Genomic DNA, 26,175 nt, shown 5'->3' on the forward strand with positions numbered 1-26,175 from the left:
TTTGTACTGTTCTGTCTAGGTTGCCAAATGTGAGACTAGAGCGATTCTTGGACAAGACAAAACGAGCAGCAGCTTGCAGTTTGTGTAAAAGATCAAAAGTTTAGTATGTATAAGATTTTATATTCAACAACAGGCAATAGTTGACAAGTACAACTTAGAATCTCTTTCCACAGATGTTGCCTGACCCACTGAGTGTTTCCACCATTTTCTATTTTTGTTTCAGATTTCCGGCATCTTCAAAGTCTTAATTTTCAAGTAAAAAACAAACTGCTGGAGGAACTCAGTGTAAGTCAATGAGTTCCACAGCTTTTGTTTGGTCCAGATTACAGCATCTGCGGTCTCTGTCTTAATTTTGAATGTGGATGAATAGCCCAGTACCATTGGTCTCTGGACCCCTCGGACAAGGGTGACATTGTCCTAGACCTGTTGTCCTCTGTCCTGTCTTTGCTGGCAGCCCTTCAGCCTGTGTGGACCTATTGGGGCACATGCTTAGAGTTATCTCTCAGATGGACTGTGGGGGAGGAGAGTGGTGTTAAATTCCAGGAGATTGCAGAGTAATTGACTACATTGGCTGTAGTATCAAATAAACCCCTTTTGATCTTTTGTGTGAGAATAGCTTTAAAAGTGTTATCATAAGGTATGGTGGTAAACTTCAGTAAGTAAATTGAAGGTAAAAGAATTATGTAGCTTATATGCAAACCACCCGTGTGCTGGTGTATCTGTCAACTGTGATAAGGATCTTTGATTTTGTAATTTCCTGCAGGGATACTGCTGAACTGAGATGAGCTGAAAATATCGCTTTGTTGAAGTGGCTGTGCACTGGCAGTCACTGCCTAGATAACGTCTGCTTGTTTTTTTGAAAAGACTGTGAACCTTGTACAAAGGCCACTTGATGAATGACCATTTATGGTCTTCAATTTAGTCCATCTGATTTCATCGACTCTGGTGAACAAAAATGCCACCTCATTTTCGGCCTCATGATCCTTTAGCTCTGCCTAGTTAACTCCTCTGGTAATTCAACTGTGACTTGCCATAGTATCCCTCACACAAATTGTTCACACCCACTCCCACACCTTCAGACCACTGACCTTGTGAACAATTCTTCATGTCCCCTTTTCTCCTTCAACCCAATGACCACACGGCTTTGGTCTGACTCATTTCGTTTGTAATTCTTCTAAATTTTTCTAAATGTCTAGAAACACTTACCAGGTCAGGCAGCATTTGCAGAGAGAAAAGCAGATTTAAGGTTTCAGGTCTTTGACTTTCACCAGTGCTAGGAAGTTAGAAATTGAACACATCTTAAGTTTCAGAGAAAAAGTGGGGGGTGGGTGTGGAGAGCACAAAGGGAAAGTTTGTGATGGGTGGAGACTGAGAGAGACCGTAATAGAAATTGGTAGATCTCCTGGCTAAAAAGAAATGGTAAATTAGTACAGCATATTCCCATGCAAACATGTGAGATGCACTAGACATCTTACCACTCTTTATACCATCCAGGGACTCAGGCTCCAGGTGAAACAGCGATTCACTTGTACTACTTAGTGTAATGTACTGCATTCCATGCTCATGATGTGGTCTCCTTTACACTGTAGAAATCAAACGTAGATTGGGTGGCCACTTTGTGTAACATCACTATTCAGTCTGCAAGAGTGACCCTGATCTTCTGGTTAACTTTCCACCCCACTTCCAATCTGACATCTCTACCTTTGGCCTTTTACACTTTCACCAAATACCAATGACAAATTGGAGTCAACAGGACCCAAAATTGACTAACAATTTCTGTCACACAACCTATGTTTGGAAGGTTGATTTGGAAAGCTTCATTTTATCAACCCAAATCGTCAGCTGTTTATTTCCCTTCATAGACGCTTCCTGACCTGCTGAGTTCCTCCAGCACTTTGTGTGTGTTGCTCTAGATTCCAGCATCTGCAGAACCTCTTGTGTCTTCATTTTGTGTAAAGTTTGCTGTGATACGGTGCCCTCTGCATTGTGAAGGAATTGAGCACCCTCTACAGGAATTGTGATACCCTGCTTTTCGTTCAAAATTCTACATGAAATTTTTCAGGGCTTATCTTCCTCATTTACCTGACACTAGCTCTCTGAAGGAGACATTACTTTTGTCTCATTCCACTTTACAGCTCAATATCATAAATGTGTGCATAATTGAGTTTTATTCATTTAATAAGTATATTGAATTCTGCAGGCATTGTTGCAAGTAGAGTGTGTATATGAAGGTGACCGTTACACAGTACAAATGTGCTTTGCTGATGTTTTACTGCCTACATGAACTCATTCTGGTACTGATGTACACAAATCAGGTTCTGCACCCAATGAATGCTGAATTAGATGATCTTAGCCAGGATGAATTAAATAGTAAACCCTGACTCATCTTCACAAGCTTGGGCTGAATGACATTCAAAGACTGATCAGATTTACCGGTCTTGTTGCATTCCTTTCACTTAAAAGCTTTATTCCCCCACCCAGCCCTGACTCAGATGGATTAGGTAGTCTAGAATACAATAAAGTTACTGATTAAGGTCTTTCACTGTGTCTGGCAGAATGATTGACCTGAAACAGACATTATGCTCATGCTTAAATTTCTTCAGTTCCTAGCTGTGCAACCATTCTTATGATGTTTGTTGACTTCATACAGATTAATCAGATGAAAATGATAAGATTCTGTGAGAGACAACATCACATTGAAAATAGAAAGTCCTGGAAGGACTGAAGTACTTACCATCCCAAATGACTAATAGGAATAAAATTCACATTTTCCTTGGGGCACCAGCCATTTTGACACAGCAGAAACCGGCAGCACCTGAAGCAGTAACTGCAGGAAGCTCGAAGAAGTGGCTTCAGTGCCAGTTTTTGTATGATACAGGGTCCCTCATTGCCAAAAGCTACACCACTGAAACCTCTCAGAGAAATCTTGACTATCGCAAAGTAACGGTACAATTGGGAAACCATACCAGACAGTTTTCTGCTTCAAAATGTGAAGAAGGAGTCATAACAGTGTCCCAAGAATACGCTGCTGAGAGCTTTGTTGCATCAGGATTAGAGCAGAGACTAAGTGGCGAGTGTGACCGGTTGTATGATAAAAACCTCAGTGCCACAGAGAAAGGAAAACAGAGAGAGTTGAGTAACAGAAGACTGTTGTACTCTGAAGGAGGTCTCAAAACAGATGAAGAAGATGCTGGTGAACCCACCAATGTACTTTGCACAGAAGAAGGTTTCAAGACACCTAAGTTTGACAACAGAAGTACCCAAAACAGAGAAAATGAGACTGAATCTGGGGACCCCAACAGTGCAACACTGCAGAATAGACAGTTGAAAGAAGATGATTATGAGTTACCCCATGAGTTGCTGATGGAATATCTACAGAATACCTTTCCAACTGAGGGACAAGAATGTTGCTTCAGACACACGACAGTGAACCTAAGTTTATCAACAGAGTCAGAGTTCCTCAGTGTGTTGGCAGCCAGTCAAGCTGCCGTTCTTTTACAGAAATGTTCAGAAGGTCAGTTCAACTTAAAGACTAAACTGAAAACAGATGTAACAGACACTGAGATACCCTTTCAGTTAAAGGCATCTACCTGTAGTTCTGTTAGGCATTCTGGACAATGTGAGAGTGAGATGGTGTGCAGACAAGCTGATAGTTCTAGAAGTACCCCAGAGCTACTCAACTCATTGAGTAACCAGCGATTGTCCGCCAGTGAAGCTTTGGGTGGAAGGACATCAGAGGGGTCAGAGCTGCTCTTCAGTCCCACCACTGACTGGTCCGAAGGTGAAGTTGAGATCAATATTGAGCCATACAGTGGAGGAATCCTGTGCTCTCAGGCTGTGAACTCTGCCAAGTGGTCTTTAAAAAATTCAATGGAAACCACCAAAAATCCTGAGGAGTTAAATAAGGAAATCCAAAAACGTAGATCTGCAGATTGCTTACATAAAGACCCACCATCACCCAAGAGAATGAGGACGATAGATTACGAGAGAACCTCTCATCTTGGTCACTATCTACAAGCAATGAGGGCACGGTGGTCAACATCTAGGCTTGGCTTTATGGAAACAGAGCAGCTTAAGTGTTGTACTGACAAGAAAAGGAATTACCATGTTTTAGTCACAGTTCTCTTCCGCTGCCTCCTGAAGGAGATAGAGATCAAGTCAGGATCACTGGCTGGGTGCAGCAGAGTCCCCATAGCAACTATTGTGGTAACAGACCAATCGGGAGTAACCAGGAAGGTCGTGCTCTGGCGAGCTGCTGCATTCTGGGCACTGGCTACCTTCCCTGGAGACGTTGTTCTACTGACAGGTAAGGGAACGTTTCATTCCCAGATATTTATTTATTCTTTCTGAAAGCTAATATCGGTGGGATCTGAAAAGCAGATGACACTACAGGTTGGCTCTTGATTTAATGGTTGAGTGATGCACTCAGTCTTGGCCTGTGTGGTAGACAGAAAGAGCCAGAGTGAACCGCTGGCAATGTCCTTCTCACAGGTAACTTGTCTCTGATCCCCATGCTCACAGCATTGTAGCCTGGAGGTCTGATGTTGGCACATCGGGCCTCTCACTATATCTGTGGACTCACCACTGAGCCTAGTGCTAGAGATGAGGAGTCGGCTGGCGTAGGAAAAATATGACCCCATTCATATGAATAGGGTCACTGACTTCGATTATAAAGCAAGAAAGTGATTTACTTACTGAAAACAGAAGGCTGGAAGGTCTCGTCAAGTCAAGCAGCATCTGTGGAGGCAAAAGATGTAAGTCGACATTTTGGATCAAGACACTGTATCAGGACTGAGAGGGAAGTGTGTGGCATTGGGGGGAGAGGGTTTGGGGGGAATAGAGGCTGGTAGGTGATGGGTGGAACCAGATGAGGAGGAGGAAAGATGGACAGGTGGAACCAGTTAGGGGAGGGGGATGGGAATGGGAATGGTGAAGAAAAACTAGGTGGGCAGGTGAGTGTGTGTGGGAGGAGAACACCAGGGGTGTGGGTCTCCTGAAATTGGAAAATTCAATGTTCCTGCCATTGGGTTGTAAACTACCCAGGCAGAATATGAGATGTTGTTCTTTCTATTTGCAAATCTGGAATTGAAAGGCTTAACACTGAATTGCATGCAAGTCACACCCTGCAATGAATGAACGGTCATGGGCAATTAAATAGCTAAGGGGAGGCGAAGCATCCATGAACATCCACATCCTCAATGATGACAGGGCCCAGCATGTGAGGGGTAAAGAAGAGGTTGAAACATCTGTAGCAGTGTTCATCCAGAAGCTCCAACTGGATGATCCATCTTGGCTTCCTCCTGAGATCCCTATTATTTGCAGAGGCCAGTCTCCAGTCAATTCGATTCACTCAACATGATGCAGCAAAGACTACAGAACCAGACCACACCCTGACTCTAGTACTGAAGACCTGAGCTCCAGAACCAGCTACGCCTCCAGCCAAGCAGAACCTGTGCTTCTACAACACTGGCTTCTACCTGACAATGTGGACATGGCTTCCTCTTTACACACTGAGTTGTGATCTGAAATGGTGTTAGTAACAGATTCAACGGCAGGCGTACAAAGGAAGAGCGTGCAGACATACCAATCTGGCCAATTGGCCCCTCAAGCCTGCTCTGCCATGTAATAAGATCATGGCTGATCTGATTATACCCACAACTCCACAGTCCTGTCGAACCACAGTAGCCTTTGCTCAAACTGTAGTATTTATCTAGCTTTGCCTTGTAAATCTTCAAGGTCTCTGCTTCAACTGCCCTCAGTCTCATTTGTCTCTTATTTTTTAACAGTGACCCCTAGTTCAAGAATCTCCACGTCGTCTCCACGTCCACCCTGTCAACAATGTACAGGGACTTTCACCTTTCTGCTGCTACAACCTGATCCCACCACTGGTCAAATGTTCCCCTCCCCACCCCTTTCTGTTTTCCGCAGGGACCATTCTTTAATTGGTTCGCTCATCCCTCCCCCTCCCCAGGCACTTTCCCCGCAATCGTAGGAAGTGTAATACCTGTCCCTACACCCCTCCCTCACCATCCAGGGCCCCAAACATCCCTTCCAGGTGAGGCGGAGATTCACATGCACCTCCTCCAACCTTGTCTATGGCGTTCGGTGCTCTCGACGTGGCCTCCTCTACATCGGTGAGACCAGATACAGACTAGGTGACTGCATTGTCAAGCAGAGCTCCCAGTTGCCAGCCATTTTAACTCCCCTCCCCATTCACACTGACCTGTGTGTCCTTGGCCTCCTTCACTGCCAGGGTGAGGCCAAACGCAAACTAGAAGAACAGCACCCCGTATTCTGCCTGGGGAGTTTGCAACCTAATGGCGTGAACATTGAATTCTCCAATTTCAGGAAACCTGCTCCTCCCCGTCTCTTCCTCTCTCCCTGGTCTACCCACCTCCCCCCACCTCCCCATCCCCCCCCCCCCCCACCTCCCACCCTCCCCACCTCCCCATCTCCCCACCCCCCCCACTCCCCACCCTCCCCCACCTCCCCATCTCCCCACTCCCCACCCTCCCCCCTCCCCCCACCTCCCCATCTCCCCACCCTCCACCTCCCCACCCTCCCCACCCCCATATCCCCACCCTCCCCCCACCTCCCCACCCTCCCCCACCCTCCCCCCACCTCCCACCTCCCCACCCTCCCCCCACCTCCCCATCTCCCCCCCCCACCTCCCCATCTCCCCACCCTCCCCCCACCCTCCCCACCTCCCCACCCTCCCCCCACCTCCCCATCTCCCCATCTCCCCACCCTCCCCCCACCCTCCCCACCCCACCTCCCCACCCTCCCCCCACCCTCCCCCCACCCTCCCCCCACCTCCCCACCCTCCCCCCACCCTCCCCCCACCCTCCCCCACCTCCCCACCCTCCCCACCCTCCCCCCACCTCCCCATCTCCCCACCCTCCCCCCATCTCCCCACCCTCCCCCACCCTCCCCCCACCCTCCCCATCTCCCCACCCTCCCCCACCCTCCCCATCTCCCCACCCTCTCCCCATCTCCCCACCTCCCCCCACCTCCCCACCCTCCCCACCCTCCCCCCACCTCCCCACCTCCCCACCCTCCCCCCACCTCCCCATCTCCCCACCCTCCCCCCACCTCCCCCCACCTCCCCACCCTCCCCCCACTTCCCCATCTCCCCACCCTCCCCCCACCTCCCCACCCTCCCCCCACCTCCCCATCTCCCCAGACCCTATCACCCAGTTTCTTTCCCCTCTCCCACATACTCCTCCCACTGGGTTCCCTATTCCTCCCCCACCTCCTTTATCTAATTCCAGGCTCCACCTTCCTCTCCTATCAGATTCCGTCATCCGCAGCCCTTTGTCGCCTCCACCGATCACCTCCCAGCCTCTGTCGCTATCTCCACCCTTCCCTCCCCCACCTGACTCCATCTGTCAATCAACCCCTCCTCACTTGGATCCACCTATCACTTGCCAGCTCTTGCCCCCCCTCACCCCTTATAATGGCTACCTCCCCTCTATTCAATCCAGATGAAGGGTCTTGACCCGAAACGTTGACTGTCCATTTCCCTAAGATGTTCCCTGACCCACCGAGTTCCTCCAGCAGCTTTTTATGCTTCCAGATTCCAGCATCTGCATCTCTGCAATCTCCATTTCACTTTCTAAAACTCTAGTGGTACATGCCTAGCCTGTAACTATTTCCCATAACCATCTATCCATGTATTACGCTAGTAAACCTCTCCGAACCGCTTCCAAACAGACTGGAGTGGAACTAATTGGAGAACACTTTAACAAAGAGCTTTCTTCCGTGTCGTATCATTCACTGTTTCACCACGAGGGTTTGATTTCTGAAGTTGTTCAGCTCAGTGTCCAAATGTGAAATACATAGGAGGCAACAATTGGATGAAGGCACAAGAGCCTGCACATGCTGAAATTGGGAGGAACCCGATGGCTGAAACAGCATCTGTGGAGGCAGAGGGATGGTCTAGCGCATGAACCATAATTAGATGAACTGCTGCGGGTAAAAGTGTCAGCTTGAAAGTCAAGGTTATCGTACTGTCTCCCCTCAGCCACCAGAGCACACTGCTGAGCTGCACAACTGATGAACAAATAGCCGGTGGCAAATGGGCATAACTTATCACTATTTACTATTCAGTGGGGATATCTTCACCCACAATAAATAATTACTACAGTGTTTAGATTAGAGATTCAATAGGGTCTTAATAGAGTCATCTACCCAGCCTTAGAAGATTCTCAACCAGAAAAAATTAATTTTTGAATCGATAGGGAAGTTGATTCAAGGTTCCTTCTGATTGATTGGTAGAGACTGCGTGTTTTTGTACTTGCAGATGTGACTGCGTACTGGGACCACTGGCAAGGAGAGGAGATGTTGCAGTCCACCAATAGGAGTAAACTAATCAAGCTGGGCCCTTGCTTGCAGATTCAAGCTGCACAGTGTGAGTTCCACATTCTACTGTCATTATAACCACATGCTTGCATTTAGCTATAAATGCATAATAACGTTCAGTATCTTGCCAACCTAATCTGCATTGATTGTTACCCATGAACCTGCTACTGGGACAGGACAGTTTGATTATTGCCACCTTTTGAACCCAAAGTGAATCTTCACCAGTCATGAGTGGAATTTAGACTATCTCATTAACTCTTAATTCCACATGTCTAACAAAGCTCGACACTAGCAGTGAAGCCTCACAAAATTACTCATTTGCCTTAATATCAATCCCATAAACTCGTAACACGTTCTGTTGAAGTGTGGCTAGGTTGATTCTCTGTCATGGGATTGGGGGATTAAGGAAGAGGTCAAATTTAAAGACTGATAATGTCATTGTCATTCCAAGATGATGGTTAGAACGATCGCCACAAAGGATCAGTCAAGATTAGGGTTCGGGTGACTGTGTATTGAGACCAGGATTCAGGATGGAATTCAGGTACCCAGGTCTGATTATTGTTTGAGATTGATCATTTAATTATTGGAATCACATTAGAAGCTGTTTAGATTGAATCCTGACTCATTAAAGTGATTAGACTGAGTGGCATGATCCAGATTAAAAGCAATGATGTGATCTAGAAGTTATTTGAAAACTCCTGTTTATTATTTAGTCTTATTTAGAACAGGCTTTAGTTTATCTGTCAGTCACACGTTAATCCTTGTGATGTGATCCAATTACCTCCTGTCAACCCTGCAGGCATCAATGCAGAGCTAATGTCTGTTTGGTCATGTAGATTGAATGTAATTTTGGATATTTTTTGTGTAAAGCTAACTTTTCCTGGATGCTTTCTTTCAAAAGGGTCACAGACAGTGAATCCCATAGCACTGAAGGAGCTTGTTGCATATATTTCCTATCACCACACCCATCTCCTGACACTGGGGCCAACAAACCATCAACATTCAGACTCCATGCAATATGTCCAACCTCTATAATCTGCAGCCAGGTCTGGTGGTACATGCACGGCTTAAAGTAGTCCTCATCACTGTGCTCACAGGTCTGTACCCTTCAATTTATACCTTAGTTTATTTCCTAGTATTAGTTCCTCTTCTCCACTAAAGATGGAGAGGTTCTACAAATTACCTACATCCCTTTCCCACTATCTCATCCAAGTAATCTATTCTTTGTAAGTTGAGCACCAACCAGAGAAAGTGGCAAACTGAGTGAAATCTTTAAACTGTCCTGTCTTCCCAGCAAGTAAATGGGAACCCAAAGAAGTTCTATTTTCCACAGATGTGTCCTGACCTACTGAGTATTTCCAGCATTTCTATATTTTACTCCCAGCAGTTGCCCGAGACACCAGTTGAGACTGAGAATCCTGGCTGATGGATCTCATTCCATCTCAGACTAATTCTAATTTGTGGTTAGCTAACTCAGTGGAGACTGGAAGTAAAACACAGCAAAAATCCCATGCCACATTGTATATTCAGGGCCTGAGGTTCAATGTTGAGAATGGTTCATATCTTTTACCTACCATGGTGTGGTATATTAGTGAAGGAGTGGAATATTCTCCATTCAACACCAGTCAGAACTTACATTTACATAGCTGTTTGAAGTAGCAAAACATCCCAAGGTCTTCACAGGTACATTTGACATCAAACCACATAAGAATGTATTAGCACCTGACCAAAAGCTTGATCAGAGATTGAGGTCTTAATGTCAGTCTTCATGTAGGGAAAAGAGGGGGAGAGGTTTAGGGAGCTATTAACTATGATGAGCATGAGATATCAAGCTCTTTCAGCACTGACCATCAAAAGACAGCCAACTCCAGAACATAGGGCTGAGGGAGCAACAGACAAGGCTGGCAATGGAAGGTGAGGTCCAGCCTTGGACGCACAGATGCCAGGAATTGGAAAACACTCCCAAGTCAGTTCCAGTACTGCCACCTCTGTGAATACTCTGTTTCAGAAGCTGTCTGACCTGTGTGTGTTTCCAGCATTACTTTGTTTTCAGTGCTGGAAACACACAGCAGGTCAGGCAGCGTCCTGTGGAGAAAAAACAGCAGCGTCCTGACCTGAGTGTTTGCAGAATTTTCTGCTTTTGTTTCTGCAGTATTTTTTCACTTTCACTCACTTTGCTCTGTACTGAATTTCATTCCCGCTCAGAAGACCACCTCTTACTGCACCACAGTGACACTTATTCCAGTTGGTGATGCTGTGGTACTGTGGCAGAAAGACTTGCTCACACGCCCCTGTCAGCCAGTAGAGCGAAACTTTTCATCCCTCATTCATCTTTCGGATGAGACATTAAACCAATTAGGTGAATGTACAAGATTCTATGACACTACTTCAAAGCAGATAGCAGAGTTCTGGTATCCTGCCCAGTATTAATTGCTGAACCAGGCATCTGTAAAACCAGTGATTTGGCCATAGCACACTATTGTTTGCTATGTGCAAATTCACCTTTTCTATATCACTATACTGACTCCACCTCAAAAGTAATTAATTGACCTGTAAACCATTTTGGGACACCTTGAGGTGGGTGTTATAGAAATGGAAATATTTTTGTCTCAACATTCCTTCAAGTTTTGCGCTTTGACCTGGGGGTGACAGCTCACTGTTCCTAAGCAAAGCGCTTGTTTCTGTTGAATAATTCCAACTGGTTATTTCTGGTCTTTATTCTACTGAAGGTGAAGATTCCTAGCATTAGCAACATTTTGTTTTAAGTCTTACATTCATTGCAGAGTTTACTGTGATAGATTTCCCATGGAATTTGTATAAAGGAGTAGAGGGTTACCTTGGGAAGGTTCGTTTGTTTGGACTGGAGACTTGGAACTTCACACCCTACCCTGGGCATCCAGTGAGGAAATGGGAGGAGTGAGGTAGGAGGGCAATCGCCAAGGTACCCCTCTGCCGTCGGTTGGTGGGTGAGAAATACACTGTGTGCTTGTGTGTTCAGTGAGGACTGGCTGAAGAGGTGCTCCAGTAAACCCTGCACGTCATGGAATCTGGTCCCTAATGGCAGGTTCCAGTAATGTCCACAAGTCCAGCAATAAGGAAAGAAAACTACTTATAAAAATTTTGTAAAACTGAGCAACTGCAATCAAAATTTTTATTCAGGAAAATGTGCAGTAATTATTGTCCGTTAACTTTAATCACAGGCAGATTGAAGCCCACGATTATTTTTGTGCTTCTCTTCAGTGAAGTGCTTATTGCAGCTGATAGCACACTGTTTAATCTGACAATACTTCATGTTCAGAGAACACATACACCTATGGTGGGAAGAAGCAACAGAAGATAATGCTAACCGTGGAACAGGTCAAAGATAAACCAGGCACACTGACTCTCTGGGGAAATGGAATATCTTGGCACTCTCGGATTCAAAAGAAATTGGGTGAGTGAGACACAGCCATTGAAATACGTAGAATGTTATGTGTGTTTCAGCAGTTATCTTGACCGATGTATGTAAGGGTCATTGAACAATCAGCAGTCAGCTCCCTTTTACAAATTTCTCCCCAGTTTTTCCTGAAGCCTCTGCTTTGAACTGACACAGTGTGAGCTGACAGGTCATTTCACAGTGGATTATTGGTGAATTCACATCCCTGCTGGATCCTGTCTTCACACAGCATAAATACAGGGATCACCGAGCATTTGATCAAGGCAATTGATCACTAAGCTGAGCTGAGTTCAGCTGCTAACTCAGTATCCCTACGATTTCCAGCTCTGTGGAAGTTTTCCCACATTTCCCGTGCCTCCATGTTATTGGTCTGATAATCCTGCTTTTTCATGGTATTTATTGTTAATAACGGAGACCCATTATTGTTGCATCGGTTTATCTTTTAGACCATGTCTGGGACTTCAGAATCCTGCTGGTCTGTCAAAATCCCATCACTGGCGACTTGGAACTGCACACCACACCTTGGTCATCCTGGAATGCCTGTTTGATGATGATGAGAGGGCTATTGAGTTCAAATCTAAATACCAACCCAGTAAGATGGCCTGCATTTAAAGCGATGGACCTTTCAACACTGTTACATACCAGGTATCCAGGTACGTGCATTACCACCTGAAAGTAAAGGCAGCATTGTAACCAAGGGTCTTCTAATCATGCTTTGCTTAAAAGTGAGTTTGAGCCCCAGAGTATTTTCGTACTGATTATCTGATGGTGAAAAATTTGAGCTCTTTTGGAAGAAAATGATCCCTTCAATTTTCTGTGCCTTCTTGCCTGGAAGTTGAAGATCAGATACCTCTGGCACCTGACGCGGGGGCTGTCTGTGAACACTTACAGTGTCAGCGAATTCCCTCCCTGTAGCTCAGGGAAAAAGAAGGTGCCACGATACAGTAATGCACAGTCATGTTGTGGTGGATGAAACATCAGCCAATTTGCAAGCGGCATGTTTTCCACAGGCAGCAAGTGTGATAATGACCAAGGGTGTTAATTGAGAGAGGGCTGTTGGCCAGGAAGATTCCCCTGCTCTCATTCTTATATCATCAGGGGAATTTTATTTTGATTCGGAGCAGAGATGGGTGTGATATCTCAACTGAAGCACAACATTTCTGGCGGTACTGCATTCCTTCTGCACTACACTGGATTTTATGTTCAAGTCTCAGTGTGATCATCTGAGAGAAATATGAATGCTTCAGACTGGACTAATCTTAGCATTCCTATAGAATCCTGTAGTCAGCTAACAGGACCAAGGGAGGAACCAGGGATTTTCTAGTCATGTGGTTCTGCCAGGGCTGAGAGTGGAGTTCCTGACTGAACCACAGTAAGGGGCTGACAATGGAAGAGTGGGGTGTGTCAGTTCTGAATAAATGTTTTTCTAAATGTAACGTGAGAACCGATTAGCAACAAAAGAATTTCTGGATGAACAAGTATCAGTCGTAGGTTAATAGACCTCTGTAAGTTGCTCCATGTGTCAGGTGAGTGGTAGAATCTGGAGTTGATGGGAAGGAGGGGAGAATTGAAAGAGATTAGTGTAAATGTGTGCTTGCAGACCTGGTCGGCCAAAGGACCTGTTTCCATGCTGTATGACTCTGAATCAGCAACAACTTTCAAAAATAATAAACTGCAGTTACTGGAAAACTGAAATAAAAGGACGTGCTGGAAATACTCAGCAGGTCAGCAGCACCTGTGGAGAGATGAAAAGGGATAACCTGTCATGGTGATGACCCTTACCTGCTTCATCTATAAGGTGAAGCCCAGGCCCCTGATCCATCCTTGCTCTTCAGCAACTGTCTCCCACATCCCAGAGAGTGACATGGGATGGGCAGATGGTGATGGTGACCCAGGTCTGTGACTTATAATGCCACCATGCAGGAGATAAACTGAACAGCACCCTGTGAAGTTGCACTGAATTCCTCTACTTTTATTTCTCCATAACTTGCAATAAAGTCTAACATTCCAGTAGTCTTTCTAATTACTCACTATACTTTTTGTGTTTCATGTACTAGCCCCTGATTCATTCTGGAAATGAGGGCCCTAGATAAATATTAGATAATTTGCATTTATTTTTCAATTAATTGAGTTTACCTAAATATGTTTAATGATTTTTTGAGTGTTTTCTTGTTTTATAATTTTTAAAGTATTTTAAAATAACTATTTCAGTTATTGATACAGCCTTTGATGGGAAATCAAAAACATTCAAAGTGCTTGGCAAGTTTGACAGCTGGCTAAGTCAGTGAGCATGGCTCTGCCAGCTGCCATTGTTTACTTCAGCCGTCTTTAGCCAAGATTTTGTTGCAACCACCCCCTAACCCCTCCCTAAGTGATAGCATTATATTGCTTTGGCACAAAGTTAGTTCATATTTACCATTTGAGTCTTTGGAATTCTGTAGTCCAGACTGCTGTAGAAGTGCAGTCATTGACTATATTCAAAACACTCAAGAAGATATCGGGATTGTGCAGAACAGTCAATAGCACAAAGCAGACCCTTCTGCTCACCATGACAATGCTAACCATTTCTGGAGTTCACAAGTTAAAAGGGAAATGTAATAGCTGTGTTAAAAATCATGGGTGATAGAATAAATGACAAGATGTTTCCGATGGTAAAGGATAAGGTAGTCAAATGATTTAAGATAATTGATAAAATATTAGAGGCAATGTGGACACTTATTTCTCTGCAGCCAAGGCTCAGATGGGGTTTAGTTGTGTGACTGTACCTTTACTGGTAGCACATACATACTCCTTGGTGGACGTAGGTATTTGTCAAGTTAGCTACATTTTCTTCCTCTACTGAAGTTATTATCTCATTGCCAGGGTAGGATGTAGGAGGCTGAAAGTCAAAGTAACAGACCTTTTGTTCTGTGCAGCTCGGTACCACACCTGCTGATACTTTCTTGCAATCTTACCTCACAGATTGTGGCAGACTCCTCCATCACAATATCTGGGAATGCCTTGTCCCACTAGCAGAACAGACCCACCAGTGGTCATAGCACAGTGTATGCAAGCATGGACAAAGGAGCCTCCTCCTGATTACCACTTACCATCTTCCCTCAGTCACCAGCAAAGAGATGGAAGGTGTCACTGACTCACCAATTATCTACTCACTGATGCCCAGCTTGGGTTTCACCAGGGACAGTTGGCTCCAGACCTCATCACAGCCTTGGTCCATACATGGACTAAAGAGCTGAATTTCAGAGCTGAAGTGAGAGTGACTGGTCACAACATTAAGGCAGCATTGATCGAGTGTCCTCCCAGCCCCAGGACATCTCTGCAGAAGTTCCTTGGGGGCAGTGTCCTTGGCCCAGCCATCTTCAACTACTTCATCAATAATCTGCCTTCCATCATAAGATCAGAAGTAGGGCTGTTCACTAACAGTCGCATAGTGTTCGGTTCCATTCACAACTCCGTAGCTAATGAAGCAGCAGGGTTAGGACAACATTCAGGCATGGACTGATGTGGCCAGTAACAATCATGCCCCAAAAGTGCCAGGCGACAACCATCTCCAACAAGGGAGAGTCTAACCACTTTCCTTTACCTTTCAGTGGCATTCTCATCAGCCACATCTGTCAACATTAATAACCTGGGTTCATAAACCTATGCCCTCTGGTATTAGATGTCTTTGTCACAGGCGAATGTTTTCTCACTGTCCACCTTTCATAATACTGTACACCTCCGCAAGGTTCCCTCTCAGCCTCCTCTGCTCCAAAGAAACAAACCCAACCCATCCTCCCCCTCCCCGTACCTGAAACGTTCCATCCCACGCAACATCCTGGTGCATCTCTGCCACCCTCTCCAGTGCAACCACATCCTTATCGATGTGGTATTTATTGTATCAAACTAACTTCACTGCTGCCTAGTTTAATTTCATTTCTTGGAACATGTAGAGGATTTTGAAAATGCATTTATCAAGTTACAGATGAGAGATCTGACCTAACCTTGATCATGCCAGAAAATGCCACGTGGAGAACTGGAAGCCATTCCATGGTTTCCCTTCACATCATGAGGGCTGGTTTTCACAATGGACTTTCTGGATATAACCTGAGATATTCATGGGGGTAACCTCAAACACTGGGTGTGGGTTTAGGGATTTGGCAGACTCACTTCCAGGGGCCATTGGGTGCCTGTTCTCAGGATATAGTGGCCACACTGAAATGGGGTTATCCTATGTGTTGGGTGCATGTCTGAGGATAAAGTGCCCACACTTCCGGGTTTGCCTCCCCCACTGAATGCAGGAAATGGGGTAAAATTGGAATACGTTTAATGGTAGATTAACCTGCTGGATATGTATCTTGGTGCGTTGTGGGCACGTTCCCAGAAGTAGTCTTATCTGCTGGTTGTGTGTATTATACAGGGTGGATGCAGCCAAATTCTCCAAATTAACTGGAAGAATAAGCAAACCAACGTCAATAATGTTGCATGGGTCAGCATGTCCAACACCAGACTCCTGAAGTAGACACTGTGTTCTGAGCTCTGTCATCAGAACAGATTGGCAGGCAGACAGAAGGGATGTGTTCAAAGTCTCCTTGAAGGGATGTAACATCCCCATTGACTCCTGGGAATCCCTGGCTCATAGCCACTCAAAGTGGAGAAGGAGCATTCAGGATGATATTGAGAACCTTGAGTCCATGCATCAGGAGTGCACAGAAGCCCTGTAATAGGGGGAGGAATTCGCCACGTCACAAACTACCCATCGGGCACCTCCTTGCCCTTTGATGGAAGAATCTGTGGTTCCCACACTGGCTTCAGAAGCCACAGAACCAGAGTGGTGGTGAGTCAGCCTCCATACCAAGGAACTGTCTATGAAGAAGAAAAACATAGTGGGCAGGTTGCACATGATTAACTGATGTGCTGCCCTGCTACCTGAGGCTATTCAGTTGCTGCACACATACCGGGCAGGCACAGTAGTGTAACGGTTAGCATAACGCTACTACAGCGCCAGTGACCCAGGTTCAATTCCGGCCGCAGTCTATAAGGAGTTTGTACGTTCTCCCCATGACTGCATATGTTTCCTCCGGGTGCTCCGGTTTCCTCCCACATTCCAAAGACATACAGGTTAGGAAGTTGTGGGCATCCTATGTTGGTGCTGGAAGCGTGGCGACATTTGCGGGCTGCCCCCAGAACACTCTACACAGAAATGCATTTCACTGTGTATTTCGATGTACGTGTGCCTAATAAAGATATCTTATCTTACCTTCAGAAAATCTGTGGAGTGCTCTTATATTTACCAATTTCTTCCTTCTGTTGCGGAAGTTTTCCATTCATTGTTTGGGAATGGTCCTGCCGGAGGCAAGCACTGACCCAGACAGACCACCATGTGCTACTGGCAGCTTACTAAACCAGCAGGAAGTTCTTATCTTGTATTTATAATATCTAATTAACTTCATAGCTCTCTGTGTTTCTGTTTACAGTGACTGTTGAATTAAAGACACACATAATTGCAATGCAGTGGAGTACGTCCTCTTCCCTTAATCCTCTGTTCACGGTGGATGCCTTCACACCAGCAGAGGTGGTCTTGGCCTCTCTTTCCCATTTTACATACTCTGGCTGTGGATACTGTGGCTGCGAGCTAGGATTTGATGAGAATGGCATCTACCGGCAGTGTATTCCTTGCTTACCAAACAGAGCCCTGAAGATTTATTACAGGTAATTGTTTTAAACATCTTTTCTGCAAAGGCCCTCACGCCATCTTATTCATGGTGAAAGATAAAGAGTGAAGGGAGTCCTTGGGTGGTGTTACAATAGTTTTGAAGCCTACAATAACATAAAATAGCAGGATTGACTTCTGTGAACATTGTATATGGAGGAATCCAAATCTAGAGGCCAAGAATACAAGATAACCACTCGCAAATTTAGCAGGAATTTTCTTCATGTTGTGCCACATACAGTGGGTGAGGCAAATGGCATAGATGTGTTTAAAGGGAAGCTAAATAAGTATCCGAGAGAAAATAATACTGTGCTACAATGAGAAGGAGCGTAAATGCTAGCATCGACAGAAAAGGCTGAATGACCTGTCCCTGCTGTAAAAGTCCAGATAATAAAACAAGATCTGTCATGGAATTTAAGAATCCGGTGAGTAGCTTTAGTGAGGTATTTAGCCCAAAAATAAGCTTTTCTTTGAACATGGTCTGTTGTAGGAGTGTTCTGAGAGGAGTGTTTTGAGAGGATCAGAATCAGGCTGCTTACATCTCTAGTGCCTTGTAAAGGACGAAGCCTCAACTTCTCCTTTGCATTGGAAGGAAAGTTGGGGTTGGTTTCTCATGACATGTGTTCCCATGTTCGAGACCAGGGCACAGACTGGATAAGATTAGTAGCTCGTGCCCTCAGTGAATGGCTGACAATTGACTCTTGGGAGCTGTGGTCAGCAGTGTGTTTTACACCACTACATATAGAGACAGTCCTCTGAAACCGTCCCTCCCCTCCACCCTGCTCTTTTACAATGATTGATGGGGACGCTTCTTGTGGAGCTAGCTGCAAATCTGGAAGTCAAAAAAATGGCTGAGTGATTAAACAAATACTTTGATTCTGTCTTCGTGAAATATGAAACGGATAACGTCCAAGGGAACCAAGTGTCTAATCAAAAGGAGGAATTGAAGGAAGGCAGTATTAGTGAAATTAGTGGGAGTGGATGCTAATAAATGCCCTGCTAATCTGATTCCCAGATACTAAAAGCCATGAAGATAGGAGATGTCAGATCTTTCAAAATGCTTTTGATTATGGAGAAGTCACTGCAGAATGGAGGGTGGCAAATATAACTCCACTATTTAAGTTCCACCAACCTGTCAGTATCTCCTGGAAGTATATTTATCTCCTCATCACAATCACAATGCCTGTAAGTTTTGTGTCATTTTTAAATTTGAAAATTGTGCCCTTTACTCCCAAATCAAAATCATTACATAGATACAGAAAATCAGCAGTGCAAGCTGTGGGAAACTCCACTGTATGTTGTACTCCAGTCCGATAAACTATCACTATCACTCTGTTTCCTGTTACATAGCCAATCTTCGATCGATGCTGTTCGACCCCTTTTATTACATGGCATTCAATCGTAACAGCAAGCCTATTATGTGCCAGTTTATCAAATGCTTTATTTCACATCAATCTAATCTGGAACCTAATCTGGAATATTTCAACAAATGATACAATTGAACATTTAGAACACGTGTTAGAATACCACACTGTACTTGAACAAATATCCTGTGTTAGCTCAGTTTCTGGAGGGTTACTTTTTCCGATTGGCTTTTATTTTCTCCCTCTTCTGAAACTGATAGAATCATAGAGCAATACAGCATGGATACAGGTCCTTTGGCCCAACCAGTCCATGCCAACCACGGTGCCCACCCAGCTAGTCTCAATTTCCTGCATTCGGCACGTTCCTCTCAGCCCTGCCCCTCCATGTACCTGTCCAAGTGCTTCTTAAGTGATACCACCGTACCTGCCTCAAATACTTTAGCAGCTCATTCCACATACTCAGCACCCTGTGTGTGAAAAAGTTGCCCCTCAGGTCCCTTTTAAATTTTTCCCCTCTCACCCTAAACCTATGCCCCCTAGTTTTGGACTCCCCTACCCTGGGGAAAAGACTGTTACCGTCCACCTTATCTATGCCTCTCATAATTTTAAACACTCCTATATGATAGATTTTTGTCAGGGAATGTTGTTAAGAGTTATGGAACCTGTGGAGCTAAAATACATCAACCGTAATTAATTGAATAGTGGAACAAATTCCAGGGGTTGAGTATCTGAATAATGTTCAGACATGGTTTAATTGATTTCAAAAGGCCATTTTTCAAGTCTGTTTAGACTCTGAAGGTCACCTGGTTTCTCAACGTAAGATCACAGCCAAATTCGACTGTTGTCTCAGCTGATGTCCATAGAATACAAGCTATTTCAGGAATCACTGAGCCAGTTAACGTGCTGAAATTCTCCCCTAGCCCCCATTTCTTAATACATCAATACTACAACAGTTGTGCTTCAGCCATTCAGTTATAGTCTTGGCCGAGTACAGAGTGGAGACCAAACACACAAGGCGTCCTTATGCATTTCATCCTGTAAGACATTCCTTTATATTCTGTCATAACATAAGGGCTTCACATCATGCATTATTCTGAATGCTATTATTTGGGTAAGATTCAGCACAATACCAGTTAATGCAATCCAAAGTATGTCAACAGTATTTTTAGCCAGAAGAGAGAGAGAAAGAGTTCTGAACATTCTCAATCAATCAGAAACAACTTGTGAAATGATTTGGTCTAACCACTCCACATTTCCTGATCCATATCTTCTTTGTGTTTTCCAGGCCCACAGTGCTTACACTAGCAGATGGAAATTCCAGTGTAGATGTTTCTGTCTCATCCAAACTTATGGAGAAGATATTCCTCAATATTCCTCCCACCTGCCTACACAAACCCATAGGTAACTGACCCTCGTTTAAATGTGACTCTGGCATATCTGTAGAGCACCCAGAGAGTGCAGGGGCTGATGGCTCAACCATTTCACCTGTACAGCTGCAGTGCTTAAGTGTACTTGTTGGAGTGGCAAAGCAGGAATCTAGGAGGAAAGCTTTGTGTATATCACACTAGAAAGAAGGCAAGCTAGTTTGTACAGGAAAGAGCAGTCAGGGTGATTCCCAGTTTTTTAGGTTGAAGTTTACCACAAATTCATCAGAAGGAAATCTTAGGCCTAGACAAGTGTTGTCCAATGACAGGGTGAAACTAAACCCAGGACAGTACCTTGGAAGTAGCCGGATAAGGAGGAACAGGCTCGGGATTCTGGAATGCAAGATGTTGGAACAGGTTGTCAGGAAGAACAGTTGGGTCTGCAACACTGCATGGGATGCTATCGTGAGCTGACCCTGGGGCTGTCATCAGCAACATCTTTAATGCAGTAAAATGTCCCAAAAGGTTTACTGGAAAGTCATTAAAACAAATTGGCGCTGAACCACATAAAGAAAAAATTTCGGCAGGTAGCCAAGAGCTTGGTTGAAGGAAGGTTGAAAGAGAGGTAGGGAAGGAAGGAGATTCAGGGAGGAATTGCAGAACTTGGGTACGACTGATGGAGCAATTAAAATTAGGAACGCTTGGGAAACCAGAGTTGGATTGCAGAGATTTAGAGGGTTATAGCACTGAGGGACGTAACAAAGATGAGAAACCCGAGTGAGATTACAGAGGGATTTAGAAACAAGAATAGAAATAATAAAATCAAAGCATAGCTTAACTAGGAGCCACTATATGCCAGCAGGAACAGGACAGTTGGAGGTTGGGACTTGCTATTAGTTAGGAAATAGGGGGATTTCGAGTGGCCTCTCTGTATGATGGGTGAAGGTTGGGTTAGATTCGACACAGTACCAATTAATGCAATCCAAGGTATGTCAACGGTATTTTTAGCCAGAAGAGAGAGAGAGAGACAGAGTTCTGAAGATTCTCAATCAATCAGAAACAACTTGTGAAATGATTTGCCACTCCAACAAGTAAATGTTAGCAGTGTAGCTGTACACAAGTGTTTTAGACAGGAGTGTTTTAGAATAAGTAACAAAGACATGTTTGAAGTTTTCAAAAGCACTGAACTGAGGCGGTAATGTAGTCAGGTACTGGTACAGCCATTGGAAGGACAGTCTTCGTGACAACGAGCATCACAGACCTGGCCAGCATTTACTGCTGACACCTGTGTTTGAAAAGCTGCTGGTGAACTACTTTCTTGGGCCATTCCAGTACTTCCAGTGATGGTCCATGCATGGTGCTATTGGATCAGAAATTCCAGGATTAGACCCAGCCTCAATGAAGGCAGAGTGACGTTTTTCAAAATCAGTGAGGGTGTACAACTTGGAGGGAAACTTGCACATGGTACCTGATTCCTTTGTACTTCCTGGTGGTGGAGGCCATGGGTTTGGGAGATGCTGTCGGAATAGGCAACTAAGTGGAATGGATTTTGAAGAATAAACACTGCTTTGGAAGCTGGGGGGCAGTCGAGTGAGGTGCTTTGTCCTGGATGGTCTTGCACTCACCTGTGGAACTCAGATCCATGTTCAGGCCAAATGGCTAAGTTGACCATATAAGATCCTCTTCTACAAGGACCAAGCCATCACTAGAATGTCTGTTTCTTCTCAGTAATAACAAGTGTTGCCCTAGAGTTGGGTCTGCAGTGCCAGCTGAATTTAACAGTGAGTTCAATATATTGGCTGTCAACTGAAATCGATATTAACATTAAATGTGCCTTTTTGAATCTAATTGCAAGGTCAGACACTAAAACGCTGGGTTTGTGTGTTGCAGGAGTGTTTGACAAGGTGACATACGGCTTGGTGATAGCAGACTTGTGCTGCTCCTTGTTTACATATCCCGCTGACTGTTACATATTGACAGTGCAAAGCCAGCTGCAGCTGGATGAAAACAGCATCGCCATGAAGCGAGATCTCTACCTGTTGGACTTCCACCCTGACCTGTAACCCACAGCCTGCTTTGAAACCTAAACGGTGAATTCATCATTCCTACATTCGAGGGAAAGTAGGATGGGGATGGTAGGGAGGAATGGTGGTGGTGAGTTGTTGAGGATAGGAGAATAGGTTAGCACGACGCTATTACAGCGCCAGCGATCGGGGTTCAATTCCCGTCGTTGTCTGTAAGGAGTTTGTACGTTCTCCCGTGTCTGCGTGGGTTTCCTCCGGGTGCTCCAGTTTCCTCCCACATTGCAAGGACGTACGGGTAGGTTAATTTGGGTTTAAAATGTGTGGCGCGGACTTGTTGGGCCGGAAGGGCCTGTTACCACGCTGTAAATAAAATTTTTAAAAAATTGACTGCCATTACACTTTCAAGCCACACTGCATCCCAGGGATGTTCCTCAACTGAGAGCTCAGGGAAAGTGAATTCTCCCTCTAGAATAAGCCACAGCTTGTTCTATTCCTGTTATTCATTATTGCGATGGGAGCATCACTGGCATCTATTTCCCATCCCTCGTTGCCCTTAAGAAGGTGATGGTGGACTACCTTCTTAAATATCTGCCTTCCATTTGGACAGTGCTGTTAGGGAGGGAGTTCCAAAACCTTGACCCAACGATGATTAAGGAAGGATGACATGTAGACCATGGCTTGGTGGGGAACAATGAGGTGATGCCTCTGTCCTGTTCCTTGCTCTGTAGGTGGTGGTGATCTCAGTTTTGGGAAGCAGTGCTGAAGAAGCCCTGATAACCCTCTGTATTGCATCTGCGCCACAATATTGCGACTGTAGTGGATTCTGATAGGAAGTAAATGCTTCTGAACTGCACGAAGATTCCAAGTTTACTTCAGCCTTTGCTTGCTGCCCTCAAATTAGTCTTTGCACCTCTGACTTGGCAAAGGACAGAGGTTGGCCATGCCTGCTAGAAGTTATGTGGTTACCAATTCTTCAGGACTCTCCTGTGGAGTCTCCAGGAATTAAATCTGAATAGACTGGATATTGTTGCAAATAACCAAAAAGAAATGTTATAAAGGCATTGAAATAAACTGTATTTTTTGTTTCATTTTATATGACCCTTTTTATTATTTGTAAAACCTTTGGATATGGTGACACAAGAATTGTTTGACTGACTAGAATAATGCATTTTAATTAACTAGGCTTCTATTCACAGTTGACCTGGAAAGGTGTGTGCCTTCCCGATGAACTCATCAGGTAGTCGATGCTGAAACATTACATTTGGACAGTTGAAGGTAGTTGGTCAGGTGAAGTGTGTGCAAGGTTTTCAGGAGAGGCATTTTGTGATCAAAGTTATCCTTAGCAGTTTCTTCAATTTCCTGGATAAATCTGCAGGAGAAGAATATTTACTGAGGTTATATTGTTCGTGAGATCAGTGAATGCTTTGACTGTTTCTGTTATAGAAATATGGTTATGCAGCTACTTGGCTTGAACTTAATTGACTTCCTGCCGTATAAGGAGGCTCATGCTCTCCTTGTAGAGCAATGGATTTAATGAATATGGCAACAGTAAAGTACTGAACATTAAAACATTCTCAAGGTGAGGCTGGACAGCTGAAGTGTTTCAGATCAATCACCTCAGTATCAGGTTTATTATCAATGACTTACAGGTCGTGAAATTTGTTGATTTGCAGCAGCAGTACAGTGCAAAGACATAAAATTACTGTAAATTACAAAATACATAAATAGTGCAAAAAAAAGAATAACAAAGTAGTGTTCATAGGTTCATCAGAATCAGAAATCTGATGGCTGACGGGAAGAAGCTGTCCATAAGTCATTGACTGTGGGTAGGTTGTATCTCAAAGGATAACCTTTGTATTTTAGCTACATTAGTTATTACATTAGCTCCTGTTAAGTAATGAACATGTTTCCTTTGGAACAAGCCTCCTTCAAGACTTTTGGGTATCAGAGACTGAATTTAATGTAAATCATTCACATATTGTTGCATATATTGTGTAACTTTTCAAACCTGTTAATCAAGTGACAGTTTTTGGATTAAGGCCTGTGAGATAATGTGGTGGGTTCATAGGCTTAACGGTGAATTGTTTAACCTGCCAACACGTGCTTATGAATCTGAAAAATTAATTTAAAGAGGTCAGATGGCCTATGAGTGATAGCTCTGTGAATGTGACCGTGAAGGGGACAGGCTGTCAATAAAAATTTTACTGGATGAAAGTTTATCCAAGTTTGCACTGTACTATTTTTAAAAATCAACAGACGCCATGTGAGGTTAAAGACAACATAAAAGGAGCTAACCAAGGAAGAGAAAATGGAATTAAGGAAAAACAGATGAAGGGCTATGCTTGGAATGCAGGGAAACTTGCTGCTTCAACTTAGGAGATGGAAAGGTTGAAGGTCAATCTCAGTTGGTCAAAATGGCGAGGTAAAAACCAAACGGCAGCACCGAGGACAAAGAAGCCCAGGACACAATCAGCAGTGCAAAGAAGGTGAATGTAATCATCACTAAATGTTGGCAACTGGAACACTACAAGAATCAGGATGAACTCCAAAGATGGGTAAGACCTGTCGAGATGGGCTGCTGTTAACGCTGCTCTCACCTCACCTGATGCAGGGTCTCAACCGGAAATGTTGACTTGCATCTTTTGCCTCCACGGATGCTGCCTGACCTGCTGAGTTCTTCCAGCGTTCCGCTTTTTGTTTCAGATTCCAGCAGCTGCAATCTCTTTCGTCTTCTCGCCTAACCTCTTGTGCACTCAACGTACTAGAGGACGTAGGAAGTGTGTTTAAAAAGAAAATGCAATTATGTATTGATTGTAAAAACGTAAAGCAATGCCTGTTGCTGCAAGAATCCAATGTACAAATTTCCAATGAGGTTTTCTATGAAATAAAATTTTATTAAAAAACACAATGTGGGCCTATTGCAAGGGTCATTGGAATTGCTACTAGGCAATAAGCAACACACGAGGCTTCTCAAAGAGTCAGAAGGATTTGTAAGCTAAAGAAAGTAAAGGTTCAGACTAATGGATTAACTGTTGCCACTAAAAAAAAAGCTAATATGAAACAGAACAGGCAAGTCAACATGGTTTTATTATGTAAGGAAGAGAACAACCACATTGGAGCCGTACAAAACATTGGTCAGGCCACAAAGTGTTGTGTACTGTTCTGGTCGCCACACTGCAGGAAGGATGTGGTAGCAACAGAGAGGGTGGAGAAGATATTCACCAGGATGTTGCCTGGAATGGAGGGCTATAGTTATAAGGAGAGATTGGATAGGCTGGGTTTATTCTCACTGGAACGTAGGCGGCTAAGGGGTGACCTTATAGAGGCTCATAAAATTATGAGGGGCATAGATAGGATAGATAATCTTTTTCCCAGGGTGGGGGAGTCTAAAACTAGAGGGGTCAGGTTTAAGGTGAGAGGGGAAAATTTAAAGGAGATCTGAGGGTCAAGCTTTTCATATAGAGGGCAGTGGTTACATGGAACAAACTGGGGAAAGATAAGGGCAGATACAACGACAACATTTAAAAGGCATTTGGACAGATACTTGGAAACGAAAGCATGGAGGAGTACGGACCAAATGCAGGCAAATGGAATTAGCATAGATAGGCCTCACGGTCGGCATGGACAAGTTGGGCCAAGGGGCTGTTTCTGTGCTGTACAACTTTATGAACTTAAAGTAAATAATATCTGCTGTTAGTGTGGCAGCACTGGAGGAAATGAGAGTGGGGGAGGGATTAAATAGAAGCTGCTTAGGACCTTGCAGAAAGGCCTGAACAACACTGGGACAATAATAGAAATTATCATCGTGATCAAACTGCCAGGCAGCCTGTATTCAGAATGGCCCCAGTCAGCTGCATAGACAACAAACTGGAAGAGAGGAACATCGCACAAACCATAACGATTCCCTTCACAGAGAGATAAAAGAAGCTTCAGA

General features: G+C 44.4%; 1 protein-coding gene across 1 annotated transcript in view; it reads left to right on the plus strand.

Annotated features, from left to right (window-relative positions):
• shld2 (shieldin complex subunit 2) overlaps positions 1 to 23,595 on the plus strand; it is a 49,642-nt gene extending 26,047 nt beyond the window's left edge. Inside the window, 9 exon segments of the mRNA XM_052041671.1 lie at positions 2,651 to 4,306; positions 8,303 to 8,410; positions 9,263 to 9,387; positions 9,389 to 9,458; positions 11,660 to 11,794; positions 12,244 to 12,450; positions 17,254 to 17,488; positions 20,139 to 20,254; positions 22,108 to 23,595. Of these exon segments, the coding sequence (XP_051897631.1) occupies positions 2,743 to 4,306; positions 8,303 to 8,410; positions 9,263 to 9,387; positions 9,389 to 9,458; positions 11,660 to 11,794; positions 12,244 to 12,450; positions 17,254 to 17,488; positions 20,139 to 20,254; positions 22,108 to 22,280 (2,733 nt within the window). The 5' untranslated portion in view covers positions 2,651 to 2,742 and the 3' untranslated portion in view covers positions 22,281 to 23,595.
• Positions 23,596 to 26,175: the final 2,580 nt, after the last annotated feature.

Source organism: Pristis pectinata, chromosome 30 (assembly GCF_009764475.1).
Source record: "Pristis pectinata isolate sPriPec2 chromosome 30, sPriPec2.1.pri, whole genome shotgun sequence".
NCBI classification, from domain to species: Eukaryota; Metazoa; Chordata; class Chondrichthyes; order Rhinopristiformes; family Pristidae; genus Pristis; species Pristis pectinata.